This window comes from Scomber japonicus, chromosome 5 (assembly GCF_027409825.1).
Source record: "Scomber japonicus isolate fScoJap1 chromosome 5, fScoJap1.pri, whole genome shotgun sequence".
Taxonomy (NCBI): Eukaryota; Metazoa; Chordata; class Actinopteri; order Scombriformes; family Scombridae; genus Scomber; species Scomber japonicus.
Window position 1 is genome coordinate 32,997,212 of NC_070582.1, and position 18,503 is coordinate 33,015,714.

Consider the following 18,503-nt stretch of genomic DNA (forward strand, 5'->3'; position numbering starts at 1 on the left):
GAATGATTTCGATGAGATTGGTTAGAAATCTGATCTTTGTTCTGTGTAAAAATACATGTTTGTACAGATATAAAGAAGGGATTCAGTTCTAATAGACTAACTTTAGAAGAACCTAATTTAACTTTTATAACTTCATATTAACATACAAATGTAAGGACTGGGGATTTAGTAATAAAGTGTAATATAGATAAATAAGGAAGCAACAACTTCTTTCCTAACACTTTATCCTCATTTTATATGATCACTGTCACATATAAAGTCACACCACAGTCATTTGATAATTATAGAATGTGTTGCATTGTGGGATTGTTATCAGAAAGTGAAGGTGTCATGGATGCTTTATTGTTTCATTGTGGAACCTTTAAAGGCAGAATACAGCAAATATGGAGTGATTTTAGATACAAATAATAGTTTAATAGTAAGATGAATGTACACACATCCTTATTATCAACGTTCAGGTGAGACTGATGGGAATGTCATTCATTTTGGTCATAAACCAAACTACTGGACAAAGTGAAATTGACCTGATGATGGTGTAAAGATGAAAAGTTAACAGCAGCAGTCACCAAATAACTGTTGAGATATTTCACAGGAAAGCCAAACATTTCAAACGTAAAGCTTCTAGACATTAATAGAATATTTTATTTACAGTGTGCTCATTAAACTGTTTCTTTCTTGTTTCTGGCAGAAATTATTCTATTTACATGAAATGGTTCAGTCCTGCTTCCAAACCAAGCCCGGCAAATGCTAGCAGTGAGATATTACCGAATTTCATGTTTCTCATTAAATGTGGGGTGAGGAGCCCAATTTTTTTAAATTTTGGAGGGGGGGGGGGGGGGGTTGGCGCTATTGAGCCATTTTGTGACCGCCATTGACAAACACCATAAAATATAAAATTTTTCACCAGGTGTGGCTTGCATGCAAAATTCGGGGCACAATTTAGGTTGTCAGAAAGGCCATCATTTTGACTAGAAAAAGATAGAAGACAGAAGAATAATCTTTATAATTTCAATAGGGCCTCAGCCACTGTTGGTGGGCTCTGGCCCTAATTAACGCCAATAAACAAAAGTATAATTAATTTGGAAAATCTAAATTTAAAATACAAATATGGAGTACCAAATACTTTATTACTGCAGATAAGCTACAGCTGTATAAATAATGTTTGAAACCGTTTCTATTACTCCACCAAAATCTTTGTTTCTTTGGTCTAATAAAGCTTCCAGATTAAAGAGAAAATGATTGCAATATCCATGAAATGAGGGTTGTCTAAGCTTATATGACGTGGAGCTTTATCACAATGCTGCTAAAATGTTTTATATCGATTGTATAATTAAAACCATCAGTTACAATCAAATAATTAACTATTAGCTCTTTTTTCCAAGAAAAAAATTAAAACTTTAAATGTCAATATTTCTTTACAGAGCTGTACAACATATTCTTCACGCTTAATGCAGCTTGCTCCTCAGAGATGGTGGCGTACGTATGGTCTGTGTCCTGGGGAGAAAAACACACCAACTGTAAGGGTTCTTTAACAATATAGCATAAACCTATACAGTAATTATATTCATTAATGTGTTTCATGTCTGACTTACATCCTCATTTTCAAGCTCCAACTCTTTTGGTATTTCAGAAACTGTGAATAAAAGAGCACCACATGATATTGTTTCCCTTTAAGTTATACATTTTATTCCACAGTCTGTAAAAATAAAAGAGATGACATGTGTAGGTCCTCTGTAAATATAAAAAGCATGTAGTCCACCTGATCTATGTAAAGAATTTCATAGTCATTGCACTCCTCTAAATGTATGCATTGTTAATGAGTCTTCAGTGATTAAATACTGTATCTGCCTGTATTAAAAGAAAAATATGTAAAATTAATACCCTAAACACCAGAAAGTTGTTCCCCATCCTTTAAAAGATCATTATACTACATTCAGGTTGGTGTAAAGAGAAAAGCAGCTCACCAGTAGGACAGTCATCACCAGGTTGAGAGTTGATCATAATGTTGGCTTCAGCGTTACCTGCAGGTAACTTGTTCAGTGAGAAGAGAGAGGAAGTGAGAGAAACTCATCATCAGTTTTACACACATTCATTCAACATGAGGAACTTTGTAATTAGTGATGTAAATGTTACATCTGATAACTGGTTTTAAATTACCTCTCTCTCAATATGGTCAATATTTCTCATGTGCACATAGACATCTACAAGAGAAGGCAAAACAAAGGTCAAAAATATATATGCTTACTGTATCAATGAATAATGTTTCTGAATACTTAATATGTACAAGTGTTTTATATCATCGTATAATCCTTATTTGATATAAATGAGAAGCTGTAAATTAAATTGAAAACCAAGTAGTTTATTTCTAGCTCTTTTTTCCAAGAAAAAAATCTAAACTAAATGTTTTTGACTAAAAGTACATTAAACACTTGGTTCAGTCAGGAACACTCTTGACATAGATTAAAGCTACCCTTACCTTTGTTACATTTTTACACTTTTTTTTGTTTAGGTTAAAATGCTATTAATAAGGTAATGGCACCATTCTCATAATATTCTGTGAAAACTCTGACCAATCATATCATTCAGTCCGAATGATATGATTGACCTGCCTGTTTTCCCCTTCCGCATTACGTAATCTTGGGTCCACGGTATTATAATCCATCATTGATCCACGGAGATAGCCGTAAACAGACAGTAACGACTGACAATGACAGAAAAAAGCTTCCACCTCCAGCCGCTTCCACAGGGAAAAAGAAAAGTAGATTAGAAAAAGCCACCACAAAGAAAGAGCTTGATGCAACAAGAGCTAAAACAAGAATTAACATTGGCTCTGCTTTCGAGTGATGGAGGAGTCACTAAAAAGCTAAAAAGGGATGAAATGGTCCCAGACAAATACAGTCAATCGTAATGTTATCACATATGATGTTGTTAGAAAGACTGAAGGCGGAACCCAAGTTTGTTGTTGCCATGGTTTCCTCCCTGCCCGGTTATTGTGTTACACGCTATGAAGCCGGCTAACTTTATTTTCCCTAATGTGCGTCCTTAAATGATAAGTAAGTTATGTCAATTGATGTTTCACTATACTACTATATTATAGAATTTAAATGGCAGTTATAGCACTCGTTAGCACTCATTAGCATTATGCTAGCACATTTCTATTATTAGTGCCATAAATAGCAACAACTTATTGTGTCACCATTAATACATTGATATATTACTTTGACAGAAATTGTAATGTTTATTGATGTCAATTCTTATGTTTATTGAATGTTTATGATTTACACAATAGCCTCCAGTTACATTCTATACCATTGTTGTCATGGTGATTACTGTTACCGTTTGTTATATTGTTTCCAGACCACATACACACCCAAATATCATCATATCCTCACATCATCCACCTCCTATCATCTATACCATCACCTGTAACATCTGCTGATGACGAATTATAATTAAATGTTCAATAAATGAAAAACTCCAGTCCCTGACTCTTTAATTGGAGTCTCCTGTCCATATTGCCGCTTCAACCAGTATACAGTATAAAGTGCAGAAGAGCTGCTACAGATGTTGTATGTTAGATTATGCAAAATAAAAATATCTTTCAAGCAGAAACTCTCCAACCATTTTATCCCTTTTTAGCTCTGGATGAAGCTTCATCAGACACCTCCATCGCTCGAAAGCAGAGCCAATGTTGATTCTTGTTTTAGCTCTTGTTGCATCAAGCTCTTTCTTTGTGGTGGCTTTTTCTAATATACTTTTCTTTTGACCGGTGTAATCTGCTGGAGGTGGAAGCCGTGGCCCGCTTTTGTCTGTCATTGTCAGTTGTTACTGTCTGTTTACGGCTATCTCCATGGATCATGGATGTGATTGGTGTGTGACATTGGTGTGATAACCTAAGCAGGGGAAGCCCAGACTTCCCTCTCCCCAGCCACTTCGTCCAGCACTTCCCAGGGGATCCAGAGGTGTTCCCAGGCCAGCCGAGAGACATAGTCTCTCCAGCGTGTCCTGGGTCTTCCCCGGGGTCTTCTACCGGTGGGACGTTCCCTGAACACCTCACCAGGGAGGCGTCCGGGGGGCATCCTAACTAGATGCCCAAGCCACCTCATCTGGCTCCTCTCAACGTGGAGGAGCAGCGGGTCTACTCTGAGCTCCCCCCGGATGACTAAGCTTCTCACCCTATCTCCAAGGGAGAGCCCAACCACCCTACGGAGGAAGCTAATTTTGCCCGCATGCACCCGCGATCTTGTTCTTTCGGTCACTACCAAAAGCTCATGACCATAGGTGAGGGTAGGAACGAATATTGACTGGTAAATCGAGAGCCTTGCCTTTCGGCTCAGCTCCCTCTTCACCACGATAGATCTGTACAGAGTCCACATTACTGCAGATGACGCACCGATCCGCCTGTCGATCTCCCGCTCCATCCTTCCCTCACTCGTGAACAAGACCCCGAGGTACTTGAACTCCTCCATGTGGGGCAGGATCTCATCCCCGACCTGGAGAGTGCACTCCACACTTTTCTGTTTGAGGACCATGGACTCGGATTCGGAGGTGCTGATTCTCATCCCGGTCGCTTCACACTCGGCAGTGAACCGATCTAGTGAGAGTTTGAGGTCACGGTCTGATGAAGCCATCATCCGCAAAAAGCAGTGACCCAATCCTGAGGTCACCAAACCGGACCCCCTCAATGCCCTGGCTGTGCCTAGAAATCCTGTCCATAAAGATTATGAACAGGATCGGTGACAAAGGGCAGCCCTGGCAGGGTCCAACCCTCACAGGAAACAAGTCTGACTTATTACCGGCAATGTGGACCAAGCTCTGACACCGGTTGTACAGGGAACGGACGGCCCGTATCAGGGGGTTCAATACCCCATACTCCCAGAGAACCCCCCACAGGACTCCCAGAGGGACACGGTCGAATGCCTTCTCCAAGTCCACAAAACACATGTGAACTGGTTGGGCAAACTCCCATGCACCCTCAAGGATCCTGCAGAGGGTGTAAAGCTGGTCCACAGTTCCACGACCCAGACGAAAACCACATTGCTCCTCCTGAATCTGAGGTTTACTATCCGACGGACCCTCCTCTCCAGCACCCCCGAATAGACCTTACCAGGGAGGCTGAGGAGTGTGATCTCCCAATAGTTGGAACACACCCTCCGGTCCCCCTTCTTAAAAAGAGGTACCACCCCCCCCCAGTCTGCCAATCCAGAGGCACTGCCCCCAATGTCCATGCGATGCTGCAGTTGTGTCAACCATGACAGCCCCACAACATCCAGATCCTTGAGGAACTCTGGGCATGTCTCATCCACCCCCGGTGCCCTGCCACCGAGGAGCTTTTTGACCACCTCAGTGACCTCAGCTCCAGAGATAGGAGAGCCCACACCCGAGTTCCCAGGCTCTGCTTCCTTACTGGAAGGCGTGTCGGTGGGATTGAGGAGGTATTCGAAGTATTCCTTCCACCGATTCACAACGTCCCGAGTCGAGGTCAGCAGCGCGCCATCCCCACTGTACACAGTGTTGACGGTGCACTGTTTCTCCCTCCTGAGATGCCGGATGGTGGTCCAGAACCTCTTCGAAGCTCTCCGGAAGTCGTTCTCCATGGCCTCACCGAACTCCTCCCATGTCCGAGTTTTTGCCTCAGTGACCGCCGTAGCTGCACTCCACTTGGCTTGTCGGTACCTGCCTGCTGCCTCCGGAGTCCCACAGGCCAAAAAGGCCCTATAGGACTGCTTCTTCAGCTTAACGGCATCCCTCACCACCACTGTCCACCAGTGGGTTTGGGTACCGACCACCTTGCAGCCACAGCTCCGGTTGGCCGCCATAACAATGGAGGCACGGAACATGGCCCACTCGGACTCAATGTCCCCCGCCTCCCCAGGTACATGGTCAAAGCTCTCTGGGAGGTGGGAGTTGAAGCTCTCTCTGACAGGAGACTCTTTCAGACGTTCCCAGCAGATCTTCACAATGCGTTTGGGTCTGCCAGGTCTGACCAGCATCCTCCCCACCATCGTAGCCAACTCACCACCATGTGGTGATCAGTTGACAGCTCCGCCCCTGTCTTCGCCCGAGTGTCCAAGCCATCCGGCCGCAAGTCCGACTACACGACTACAAAGTCAACTGCGGCCTATGGTGTCCTGGTGCCAAGTGCACATATGGACACCCTTATGCTTGAACATGGTGTTCGTTATGGACAATCTGTAACGAGCACAGAAGGATCCAGTTGGCACACCCAGTGGAGGGAGAAGCACAACATCTGCACGGAGACCCATGGGAAAGGAGCGGGACCCGAGGGAGCCAGCACCTACACAGGGGCCACGTCCAGGGACTTTGGAGACAAGCACGCAAGAGAGAGCGAGACATCAGCTACAAGGTGACGTGGGGGTAAATGACGCCCATTCCTCACATAGGCAGCCAAGTATCACTGCACAGACCCCGAGAGAGGAATCAAGGCCTCAGGAGGAGTCTGGACCTGAAGGAAGAAGGCCGCAGCGTCAGCGGAGACCACCACGTGGAGCTGTCTCGCTGCAAAAAGACTAATTACGGACTATTGGACACACCTGTGAGACGCCAGGTAGAGAGCAGAGACTTAAAAAAAGGTTCAGTCTGTAATGCAAGAGAGCTACGTGGACGTCTTATTTGTTTGGCGGCTGGTACCCTTTGGGCTGGGTAGGGGCGCGCGCAGTCGGTTAGGGCTTGCCGGCGTGAAGATAATAAGGTAGGGGAGCTGAACCTGGGTGAGGAAGGGAGGCTAGTTGCCTCCCTTAGGTGGCAAGGGCAGGGCTTTAACAGGGCTGCTAGCCGCCGTTCTTCCACAGCCTTTTCCCCAACACTTCATCAGCCGGTGCTCCTGTGCCTTAAATTATTATTGAAAAGGAAATAAAGTTTTGTAATTTTCTATATAACTGCTTTCTGTGTCCTGTGTGTGGGCAACTAAATTCTCTGACAAAAAACCTTCACTGGTTTACAAGGTTTATTACAATATTTTAGATTATTAATGGTAGTCTACAGTCACCGTCTAGTATATTTTTTAAAGACATCTTTAAAACAACCAATACAGACACAGTGCACGTCCACTAGCTCCAGGATCTGGAGAGAATTCAACTGGAAGAATATGGTCAGATTTTTTATAACCCCCAAGATTAGAAAAGGGGCGTCTATGTGTGTCTATTCAGCAGCCATGCTGGAGAGCGTGTGGCCACATGGATGCTGACCATACACACATATTCTGGTCCTGCCAAAAGTTAAAAGGATACTGGGACAAAATATGGAGGGGTTTACAAAAAATAATAGGATACGAGATACCAAAAACATGTAGGATACTCTACTTGGGGAATCTAACACAAGATACAGTACAAAAAGAGGATGAGTATCTTGTTAAAGTATTGCTGTCAGCTAGTAAAAAAACAATTACCAGAATGTGGTACAAAGTAGACCCCCCGACGGAGGAGCAGTGGATGTGCACTGTGGAGGAGATTTTTGTAATGGAGAAAATCACACATAAACTGAGACTACAAGAGTCACAATTTGAGGATAAATGTGAAAAATGGACTGACTACAGAAGACGAGAAGAGGACACCACCATCGCCACTGAACAATAAGGACATTGATATAAGGATGAGTGTTTAACTATGTATGTATGATGTGCCCTGACACTGTAATTGTTGAAAGAAAATTTGAATAAAAAATAAGTTACAAAAAAAAAACAACCAATACAGAACATACATTGAGAAATGTATATACTGTAATTAATATACATCAGAAAGTTGTTCTCCATCCTTTAAAAGATCATTATACTACATTCAGGTTGGTGTGAAGAGAAAAGCAGCTCACCAGTAGGACAGTCATCACCAGGTTGAGAGTTGATCATAATGTTGGCTTCAGCGTTACCTGCAGGTAACTTGTTGGAAGTGAGAGAAACTCATCATCAGTTTTACACACATTCATTCAACATGAGGAACTTTGTAATTGGTGATGTAAATGTTACATCTGACAACTGGTTTTAAATTACCTCTCTCTCATTATGGTCAATATTTCTCATGGGCACATAGATATCTACAAGAGAAGGCAAAACAAAGGTCAAAAATATAAATGCTTACTGTATCAATGAATAACGTTTCTGAATATTTAATGTGTACATTACCAGTGGCTTTGGCTTGTGTCCTGTACACAAATAAAAGAAGCAAGTTTTTATTAAGAATGTGTCATCATCACACCAGAAAGTAGAAAACACTACGTTGTGGGACAATGAACAGAATATCCAGAGGAATATATATTTATTTACCAAAATACCTCTGTGGATTATGTGGTCACTACTTTAAGGCCCAGGGTTTGATGGGATATGAGAAGGTGAAAAAACTCTCTCTACTGATTCAACAACTAATGTCCTGGTGCCTTTGAGCAAGGCTCTGTTCTAGTGGAAAAAAAGGAATTGAAAAAGATTTCTTACCTGTTGTATGAAACGTTTTCTGGAAAAACCAAACAAACAAATATGTATATTTTGTTAAATAATCAGCAGTTAGTAATCATTAAGACCAGGAAGTGTTAATGGTCAGTAAATGCTTGTCAGTTTGACTTTGTTTTCAGTAGCTGTAATTCAGTGGAAATAATATTGTCTGATTACTGAAATCCAATCAAGAATAACTGAAAATGAATATCTTAATGCAGTGATTGAGATGATGAAACTTTTGATATTATTGTTATTAATAATTAGAGGAAATCTAGCAACCAGATGAGGTGCTTTTAGATTTTTTATAAGCTTTTCAGCAGTAAATATTTGAACCTACAAAAGATGTTTTGATAATTCTCTGAAGGTCCATCAATACAAGCAATGCCTCTCGCATTTGATACTATATTTTAGAAATATTGATTATAACTGCTTTCAAAATACATTCAAGTTTCGTTGAACACATTTGATATAGTTCTCACCAGTTCTTCTTTGGGAACAGAGAAGTGCCAATCCCAGAGAGATGACACCTACAGTTACTCCAAAACCAGTAACTCCAATACCAACAACAACCAACTTCCACGTCCATGTTTCTGTTTTGGAACAAGAGAGGCCACAAACGAGTGTCATTACAGCTAAAAGGAGTTTACCATGATTAAAGTTGATTAATCATATCAATTCAGGTTAAGGATATCTTAATTATCATAATTATGTGATACACGTTGATTCACTGTGACACTGTAGAGCAACAGCCTCCATAATGATTAAACTCAGTAGAAAACAGACATGGTAACTATTTCTAACTTTGAACACATTGGTGTCACTAAAACAACATATTGTCAAATAGCCTGGGAAGAAAACATACTGTACTAAACTGAACAACATGTCATTTTTAATATTTATAAATCTAATATGTGTAAGGAATCACGTACTTCTTGCTCACCTGAATTCAATGGAATTACAGATGTGTTAAGTTTCTGATGTGTTGTAAAAAGTCAGAAACATTAAACACATTCACAGCAGTATCTCAGCATTTTTGGAACATATCATAAAAGTCCCACCTTTATTGTCTCCTGATGTCACATTCAGAGGAGTTTCAACAGCGGTCATCGTGCTACCTTTTGCACTTAGATTCATCTCAGCAGTAACTGTTTCTTGAAGACACAAGAACACAGATTTTAAATATGACCCATATTTCAACATTTTCAAAAGATGTCAGAGAAAAAGGCAGTGAAAATAAATGTCACCTGATGTTGTTTTCACTGATGTTAAGGAAGTAGTGGTCGAGCCAACAGTATGACCTGGTGGAACAGAACTCTGATCTAATGAATACAAATAAATCATTTAAATGCAGTATTTTCATTATTGAACTCATCCACTAAGACAACTAAATGTGATTTCATTACCTGATGCTGGTTTTACAGGAGTTACAGGAGTGGTAGCTCTGTTAACAGTCTGACCTGATGAATAATGATACAAAGACCTTTAAAACATTACAAAATAATACATATACAGGTGAATCATGGTCATGTCAGATTTACAGCATTCCCCTGGTGATTTAAAAAAAGAAAAAGAATAAAATCTGTCACATAGATTCATAAAGGTCCTATTTAAATGATTTCTGCATTTAACATTCAAATGGATACAATTAATACTCATGTATCATCTGAGTTCAGTGTGTGTGATATGTAATACAAAGTTCCATCATTACTTAGAATAACAAGTACTCAGTGATCATGAAACAAAGAGAATACCTTCATCACCTCCACCCACAGGTGACTTTGTAGTAGAAATGGAGGTTGTTAAATCAGTTTGTCTCTCATTGTTTTCTGCAGCACCTACAAAAAAAAATCACATTTGAAACTTTACATCACACCTTTGTTATTTTGTGTTGATACTTTATCACTATTCAGATTTAATAATATCAGGTAATGGTAATAATATTCACTCACTTTGTATCATGATGGAGGTTGTGTCACTGTGTGGAGATGGAGAATTTGTCTCTCCACGTTTTACAGTGTAATAACATTTCACTTTAATCTCAGCAGGTGATTTCTGATGTGCCATCATCAGCAGTTCAGTCCCTGTCAGTGTCTGCAGACAAGAGAGGACTCTGACAGTTCCTCCACTTAAAGTGTAGAAATAACACTGAGTCACAGACACTGATGATGGAGTCTGACAGTTCAGTGTGACTGAGTCTGTCTCTGTGATCACTGGTGGATTCACTGTCAGTTTAGGTGGAAGACGAGCTGAAAAAAAAACACATTTCAATCTAATTAAATAAGTGTATTTTCAAGTGTCACAGTCACAGGTTGTCATTTGTTTTTCAAATGTTTCAACCTCAAGAAGTCTGTTCTCACACACTGTGAATGGACTCCTGGCAGTGATGTGCAGCAGAGGAAAGCAAAGAGTAACTTTTAGCAGAGAACATGATGTACAATGAATGATAACAACCAACCCTTAAGTACATTTGGTTTAGTTTCTGTATTGATCTATTTTTACTATTATTACTTTAAACAAATCCTTTGAATTAAATGATGAAATATGTTGTTGCTCCATCTACTCCAGATTATACATATTTCCACTGAATAAAATAACTATTTTCAACTTTTATGGTCACACAGGTTGTTTTAAATGTTTGTCAACCTCATGAAGTCTGCTCTCACACAGTGAGAAATATAAGCAGGTTTGTGTTGAAGTCTTCTCCCCCCTTGAATAGTGTTTCCCTGCTGTTACAATTATGTTTCCTGTAGGGCTGCAACTAACGATTATATTGATAATTGATTAATCGATCGATTATTTTTTCGATTAATCGATGAATCGGATAAAAAAGTATATTTTACATTTCCACCCCTTCATTCAAAAACAAAAACATTATTTCTAACTGACAATGCAACAAAGTGCTCAAACATGTTGCTGCTTGGACGTCCCTGAGTTGTTAAATTAATATGAAATTATAAATAATAATTTAAACAAAACAAGTAAATATTAATGTCTGATAGCTTTAACAAAATAACATACACATATATGCTACACAACAAGAGGTATTTACTGTTGTTCAATCGACCTGAGCTGTTGGAATAATAAATAAAAGATAAATAATAAAGAAAAATGAAAATGAAAAAACTTTTAACAGGATTTGTTTCAACATTCAGTGGCGGTTCAGTTATATTATTTATCGTAAACTATAACAAATTAGTAATAAAAAACATGTCACACAAATAGAGCACACTTATAAATCAAAATTACCCTCCAGCAGTGTCAACCAAGAATAAAGTCTAAACCAGTTCATGGTGGTGTACAGACTGGTTTCATATTATTCTTCATGATTTCACACACAACCCAGAAAAAAAATACAATAATTAGTCTGTAAAACTATATATTTACAGTAATAAATGATGGTTTATTTTTGTAGTTACCAGTTTTACTTTTTCCATCATTAGGCTTCCATACTAACTATGTGAGCTAGATTCCTCTGCTGCTCTCCTCATCTCCTGCTGCTGACTGTGAGATCTGAGCAGGTAGAAGCTGATACTAACTATAACCAGGGAGCACACTGCAACAAGGTTAATGATCAACACAGTGACATTATATCATTAATATGATCATGAATATGATCGTTTTTTGTGCGCGTGCATACGTGCTGCCCTCGGTAGGATGCAGCACACACTTTCTAGTTTTATGTAGTCTGAACTGCTCGTACACTTTAGAAGATTTCGGACGGACCGTTTTCTCCGCTTCTGCCGATACCGGCTCTGCTCAGCTGCGTCTGAACTGCTCTACGACCTGACCAGAAGGCAGTAATCGCGCAACACAACAAATCGATAATGAAATTTGTTGGCAACACTTTTAATAATCGATTTTATCGATTCGTTGATGCTGCCCTAGTTTCCTGTAGTACGACCTCCATGGTTGGGGTTAAGGCTCAGGTTATGGTTAGGCATAGAAGAAGTAACTGGTTGGGGTTTTTGTCACTCAGTAATCAGATTACCATAACGCTGCCAGAGACAAGTGGAGCTCATGTTCAGAGTGTGTGGAACTCACTGGGGTTCAGGTAAGGCCTGCATGCTAGCAGCTGATACAGCCATGAGGTTCAATGGTAATTAAATCTCCTGAACGACATACAAAGTGACACTTGTAGAAAAGAAATACTACAATTGATTATATTTAATAGGAAATCCATGAATACAAAAAAATAAAGATGAAAAAACTAAACAAACTAATGCCACTTGACTGCAATGTTGAATGTTGCAGTGTTTGCGCTGATGGTGTATCACATAAAAAGCATGACAGTATAGTTACTCACTTTGTATAGTGACATCATTTTACCAATAATCCACAACATATACTGTGACATTTGTTATAAAGAAATACTTCCATGCATATACTTAATAGTAAATCCATGTTAACACATGATAAAGACGCTAATGCCACTTGACCCCAAAGTGTATCACTTTATCAGGTTTAATATCAGGTGATAATATTCACTCACTTTGTATCATGATGGAGGAAGTGTCACTGAATGGAGATGCAGCATTTGTCTCTCCAACAACTGCTTTGTAATAACATTGCAATTCAACCGTAGCAGGTGATTTCTGATGTGTCATCATCAGCAGTTCAGTCCCTGTCAGTGTCTGCAGACAAGAGAGGACTCTTGCTACATTTAAAATGTAGAAATAACACTGAGTCACTGATGGTGGAGTCTGACAGTTCAGTGTGACTGAGTCTGTCTCTGTGATCACTGGTGGATTCACTGTCAGTTTAGGTCGAAGAAGAACTGAAAATATAAAGGTAAACATGTATGTTATATTAAGTACATAACTGTTCAATTCATTTGACATTCCTCATGAGGTATTATGATTTAATATAGAAAATGTATAGAGCACATATACTTTGTAAAATGTGTTAATATTCACATATTAATAAGTTACTATTATAAACTGAAACTAAACAGACTAACCTTGTGCTTGGATGTCATGAAAACAATCTGCTGGAGAAAATAAAGTGTTAAAAAGGTTAATAAATGCAATAATAAGGTTTGGGTAACTTTTTACATTATGACCTACGTAGTACAGCCCAAGTATTCCTAACTTACGTTGTAATTGTAAGAATCAATAGAAAGTTAAACTTACGCATGAGGACAACAAACAACAGGAGTCCTGCCATGATGAAGCTGAAGACTAAGACTGATCAGGACTCCTCTAGAGACTACACTTGTGTCTATTGTGGGACTGCACTGACTTTCACATACAGTTGAAACCAGAAGTTTACATACACTGTATACAAAGACACATAACCTTTTTTTTCTCCCTGTCTGACTTTATATCAGACGAAACTTAGTCAGTTAGGATTACCAAAATTATTTATATTTGCTTAATGCCAGAATAATCATAAAGAGGATTTTTTAGACAATGTTTTACTACTGTCTTCAAAGTCAGAAGTTGACATACATTTCATTAGTATTTGGTAGCATTGCTTTTAAACTGTATGACTTGGGTCAAATGTTTTGGGTATCCTTCAACAAGCTTCTCACAATAGTTTGCTGGAATTTTGGCCCATTCCTCCTGACTGGTGTAACTGAGTCAGCTTTGTAGGCCGCCTTGCTCACACACGTCTTTTCAGCTCTGCCCACAAACTTTCTATAGGATTAAGATCAGGACTTTGTGATGGTCACTTTGTAACTAATTTGGCAGTATAATTAGGGTCATAGTCCATTTGGAAGACCCATTTGCACGCAAGCTTTAACTTCCTGGCTGATGTCTTGAGATGTTGCTTCAATATTTCTACATAATGTTCTTTCCTCATGATGCCATCTATTTTGTGAACTGCACCAGTCCCTCCTGCAGCAAAACACCCCCACAACATGATGCTGCCACCCCCATACTTCACAGTTGGGATGGTGTTCTCAGGCTTGCAAGCTTCCCCCTTTTACCTCCAAATGTAACAATGGTCATTATGGCCAAACAGTTCAATTTTAGTTTCATCAGACCACAGGACATGTCTCCAAAAATTAACATCTTTGTCCCTGTGAACATTTGCAAACTGTAATCTGGCTTTTTTATGTTGCTTTTGGAGTAATGGCTTCTTCCTCGCTGAGTGGCCTTTTAGCCCATGTCGGTACAGGACTTGTTTCACTGTGGATAATGACACTCTCTTGCCAGTTTCAGCCAGCATCTTCACACAGTCTTTTGCTTTTGTTCTGGGATTGATACATACATTTCACACCAAAGCACGTTCGTCTCTAGGACACAGAACCTGTCTCCTTCCTGAGCGCTTTGATGGCTGGACATTCCCTTTTTTTTTTTTTTAAGTATGTTTTTTGGGGCTTTTTGCCTTTAATGTACAGGTTTAGTGGAGAGAGACAGGAAACTGGAGGCAGAGAGGGGGGAATGACATGCAGGATACGACCGCTCGGTGCGGGATTTAAACCGGGGTCGCCTGCAGCAAGGACAGTAGCCTCAACACATGGGGCGGGTGGTTTACCCACTGAGCTAAACACCGCCTCGACATGCCCATTTATACTTGCATATAATTGTTTGAACAGATGAATGTGGCACCTTCAGGCATCTGGAAATTGTACCCATGGATGAACCAGACTTGTGGAAGTCCACAATTCTCTTCCTGATATCTTGGCTGATTTCTTCTGATATTCCCATGATGTCACACGCACAGGAAGCAGTGTGTTTGAGGTGTGCCTTAAAATACATCCACAGGTATGCCTCTAATTAACTCAAATGTTGTCAATTAACCGGAATCAGAAGCTTCCAAGGCCATGACATCATCATCTGGGCTTTCCCAAATTGTTTAAAGGCATAGTAATCTGATTCAAATCGTTCATCATTGTTATGCCCTAGAAAACGTGTTTGTTTCTAGAAAACACAATTCTGTGTGATTTGTTTATTATCATAACCATAACAACATAGTAGCAGTGCATGCTGGGAAACAGACAGGAAGTAAATTCACCATGCGGCCATCAGCTCTTCAGTTACTTGGCTATTCTTCCTCCCTCTTTGCTAAGGCAACGTCTGTGAGTATTAGTTATCCAGTAAAATAAAGTTATGAAGCAATTTTGAGTTTGTGCTGAGATGCTAATTGTGTTGCTAAGCTAAGTTAGCTCTATATTTTGCTGCTGCTTACTGTTTTCATTTGGTCAATTGTGTTTCATGGTATTGGCTGCACTGCTAGGATAGCTAAGCCATGCTATTTACCAGACACTGTTGTGATGTTTGGTTGTATAATAATGCAGATATTTTGTTGTATTGTGTTTATAGGTTCACAAGATTCCCAGTAAACTTAATGGAAATGTATCATCTGTGTCCTGGAATTTTTTGGGAGCGTTTAAACTGAAATGGAAACATAGCCCATGACACTGATTCCTTCTCAAATCTGATTTTTAGGCCTGACTGTCCACACTGTTTTTAGCAAGTGTCCAAATCGGATTTGGCTCTGTTCAGACTGGGCCACAGTAATGACCAATCTGACAGATTGCCATGGCAACGTTGTCAGAGTGGAGGCGTCATCTAGCGTGTATATATACATGTGATGTCATATAATTGCAACAGCGACAGCAACAACAAACCCTCGAGCTTCACTTGAACCGAGCCATCTCCCCAAAGAAGAATTTGGTTTGGTCCTCTATCCATGGACTGATGTTTTTGACGTCCTCTGTTGCCTCCAGTGATATCACCTAGCAACAACAACTGGAATAAGTGCGGGTCTGGTGTCGCATAGAGTGACGTAGAGATGTAGAAAGACGTCACAGACAGTCAAATCCGATATGAGTGTTTGGAGCTGTTCAGACTCAGACACATCTGTCCCAATGCGATTTGAAACTACCTCCCAAAGGCGGTTTCAATCTGGTTTGCAAAAATCGGATTTCACTGCCGATTTTGCAGGTTTTCCCACTTACAAAGCATGTAGAGGTCTATAATTATTATCATAGGTACACTTCAACTGTGAGAGACGGAATCTAAAACAAAAATCCAGAACATCACATTGTATGATTTTTAAATAATTAATATGCATTTTATTGCATGACATAAGTATTTGATCACCTACCAACCAGTAAGAATTCCGGCTCTCACAGACCTGTTAGTTTTTCTTTAAGAAGCCCTCCTATTCTCCACTCATTACCTGTATTAACTGCACCTGTTTGAACTCGTTACCTGCATAAAAGACACCTGTCCACACACTCAATCAAGCAGACTCCAACCTCTCGACAATGGCCAAGACCAGAGAGCAGTATAAGGACATCAGGGATAAAATTGTAGACCTGCACAAGACTGGGATGGGCTACAGGACAATAGGCAAGCAGCTTGGTGAGAAGGCAACAACTGTTGGCACAATTATTCAAAAATGGAAGAAGTTCAAGATGACGGTCAATCTCCCTCGGTCTGGGGCTCCATGCAAGATCTCACCTGGTGGGGCATCAGTGATCATGAGGAAGGTGAGGGATCAGCCCAGAACTATGCCGTCATGGATTAAAATCCTGCAGCGCACGCAAGGTCCCTCTGCTCAAGCCAGTGCATGTCCAGGCCCGTCTGAAGTTTGCCAATGACCATCTGGATGATCCAGAGGAGGTATAGGAGAAGGTCATGTGGTCTGATGAGACAAAAATAGAGCTTTTTTTGTCTAAACTCTACTCGCAGTGTTTGGAGGAAGAAGAAGGATGAGTACAACCCCAAGAACACCATCCCAATCGTGAAGCATGGAGGTGGAAACATCATTCTTTGGGGATATTTTTCTGCAAAGGGGACAGGACAACTGCACCGTATTGAGGGGAGGATGGATGGGGCCATGTATCGCGAGATCTTGGCCAACAACCTTCTTCCCTCAGTAAGAGCATTGAAGATGTGTCGTGGCTGGGTCTTCCAGCATGATGACCGAAACACAGAGCCAGGGCAACTAAGGAGTGGCTCTGTAAGAAGCATCTCAAGGTCCTGGAGTGGCCTAGCCAGTCTCCAGACCTGAACCCAATAGAAATTCTTTGGAAGGAGCTGAAAGTCCGTATTGCCCAGCGACAGCCCCGAAACCTGAAGGATCTGTATGGAGGAGTGGGCCAAAATCCCTGCTGCAGTGTGCAAACCTGGTCAAGAACTACAGGAAATGTCTGATCTCTGTAATTGCAAACAAAGGTTTCTATACCAAATATTAAGTTCTGTTTTTCTGAAGTATCAAATACTTATGTCATGCAATAAAATGCAAATGAATTAAAATCATACAATGTCACTTTCTTGATTTTTGCTTTAGATTCCGTCACTCACAGTTGAAGAGTACCTATGATAAAAATTACAGACTTCTACATGCTTTGTAAGTGGGAAAACCTGCAAAATCGGCAGTGTATCAAATACTTGTTCTCCCCACTGTATGTCTTTATACAGTGTATGTAAACTTCTGGTTTCAACTGTACTTGTCATACTGTAAGTGTCATTTAGCAGAACTTGCGCTCAGAAAAACCACAGCGAGCATCAGAGGTTAAATAATACATAAATAATACAACTAACTACGTGTGGTATTTAGATGAATCTACCACAATGGGGGCTAACCTCTGAAGAAAGACACAGTTTGTTCATCATTTCTTTTCTTTTGTTCTTTTTCCCAGAGTAGCTTTTAATCATATCAGCAGAACTACTGATATGCAATGTCTCAGTTTCACCTTTCAGTGTTTGGTGCATGTGTGTGTTCTTGTTATACAGGTAATACTGTATACTAGGAAATCATCTCAATATGCAGTTGTGATTGTTTTATGTTTTTATAGTTTGAAGCATTGTGACACAGCGAGCATCAGAGGTGAATCATCAGACCATGGAAATATGCACATATTTGACGGGCCCCACAAATACAATACGAAACAAGACACAGAAACATTCACACATCTGACATCCTTTTTAAAGAACCAAGTACTGTACATGTATTTAGATTATTCAACCACACAAGGGGCTAACCTCTGAAGAAAGACAGTTTTGTTTGTGGGCAGAACTACTGATATACAGCGTCTCAGTTTCACCTTTGTGTATGTAGGTGAATATTTTTATTATACGAGCTATACTGTATACAAGGAAAT

General features: G+C 40.2%; 1 protein-coding gene and 1 long non-coding RNA gene across 2 annotated transcripts; both read right to left on the minus strand.

The window, feature by feature from the left end:
* Window positions 1-1,473: 1,473 nt before the first annotated feature.
* On the minus strand, window positions 1,474-9,021 carry LOC128358888 (uncharacterized). The gene is made up of 7 exons (XR_008321419.1): window positions 8,923-9,021; window positions 8,444-8,462; window positions 8,138-8,157; window positions 8,006-8,049; window positions 7,828-7,894; window positions 1,593-1,633; window positions 1,474-1,494 (listed from the first exon to the last, which is right to left on the minus strand). It is a non-coding gene; the product is annotated as an uncharacterized LOC128358888 (long non-coding RNA).
* Window positions 9,022-9,307: 286 nt separating this feature from the next.
* On the minus strand, window positions 9,308-15,096 carry LOC128359510 (uncharacterized). The gene is made up of 7 exons (XM_053320003.1): window positions 14,998-15,096; window positions 12,933-13,074; window positions 10,393-10,689; window positions 10,195-10,278; window positions 9,847-9,900; window positions 9,688-9,762; window positions 9,308-9,594 (listed from the first exon to the last, which is right to left on the minus strand). The coding sequence occupies exons 1-7, from the start codon at window positions 15,094-15,096 to the stop codon at window positions 9,455-9,457; spliced, it is 891 nt and encodes a 296-aa protein (XP_053175978.1). The 3' UTR covers window positions 9,308-9,454.
* Between the last annotated feature and the right edge of the window lie 3,407 nt (window positions 15,097-18,503).

What these genes read in the sequence shown, in the direction of transcription:
- LOC128359510 (XM_053320003.1), bottom strand. Translation starts at nt 15,096, where the DNA reads ATGGGAATATCAGAAGAAATCAGCCAAGATATCAGGAAGAGAATTGTG. An exon ending in TCCTGTAAAACCAGCATCAG is followed by an intron (nt 9,763 to 9,846) that starts GTAATGAAATCA and finishes TGTATTCATTAG; the next exon opens with ATCAGAGTTCTGTTCCACCA. An exon ending in ATCAGTGAAAACAACATCAG is followed by an intron (nt 9,595 to 9,687) that starts GTGACATTTATT and finishes TGTGTCTTCAAG; the next exon opens with AAACAGTTACTGCTGAGATG.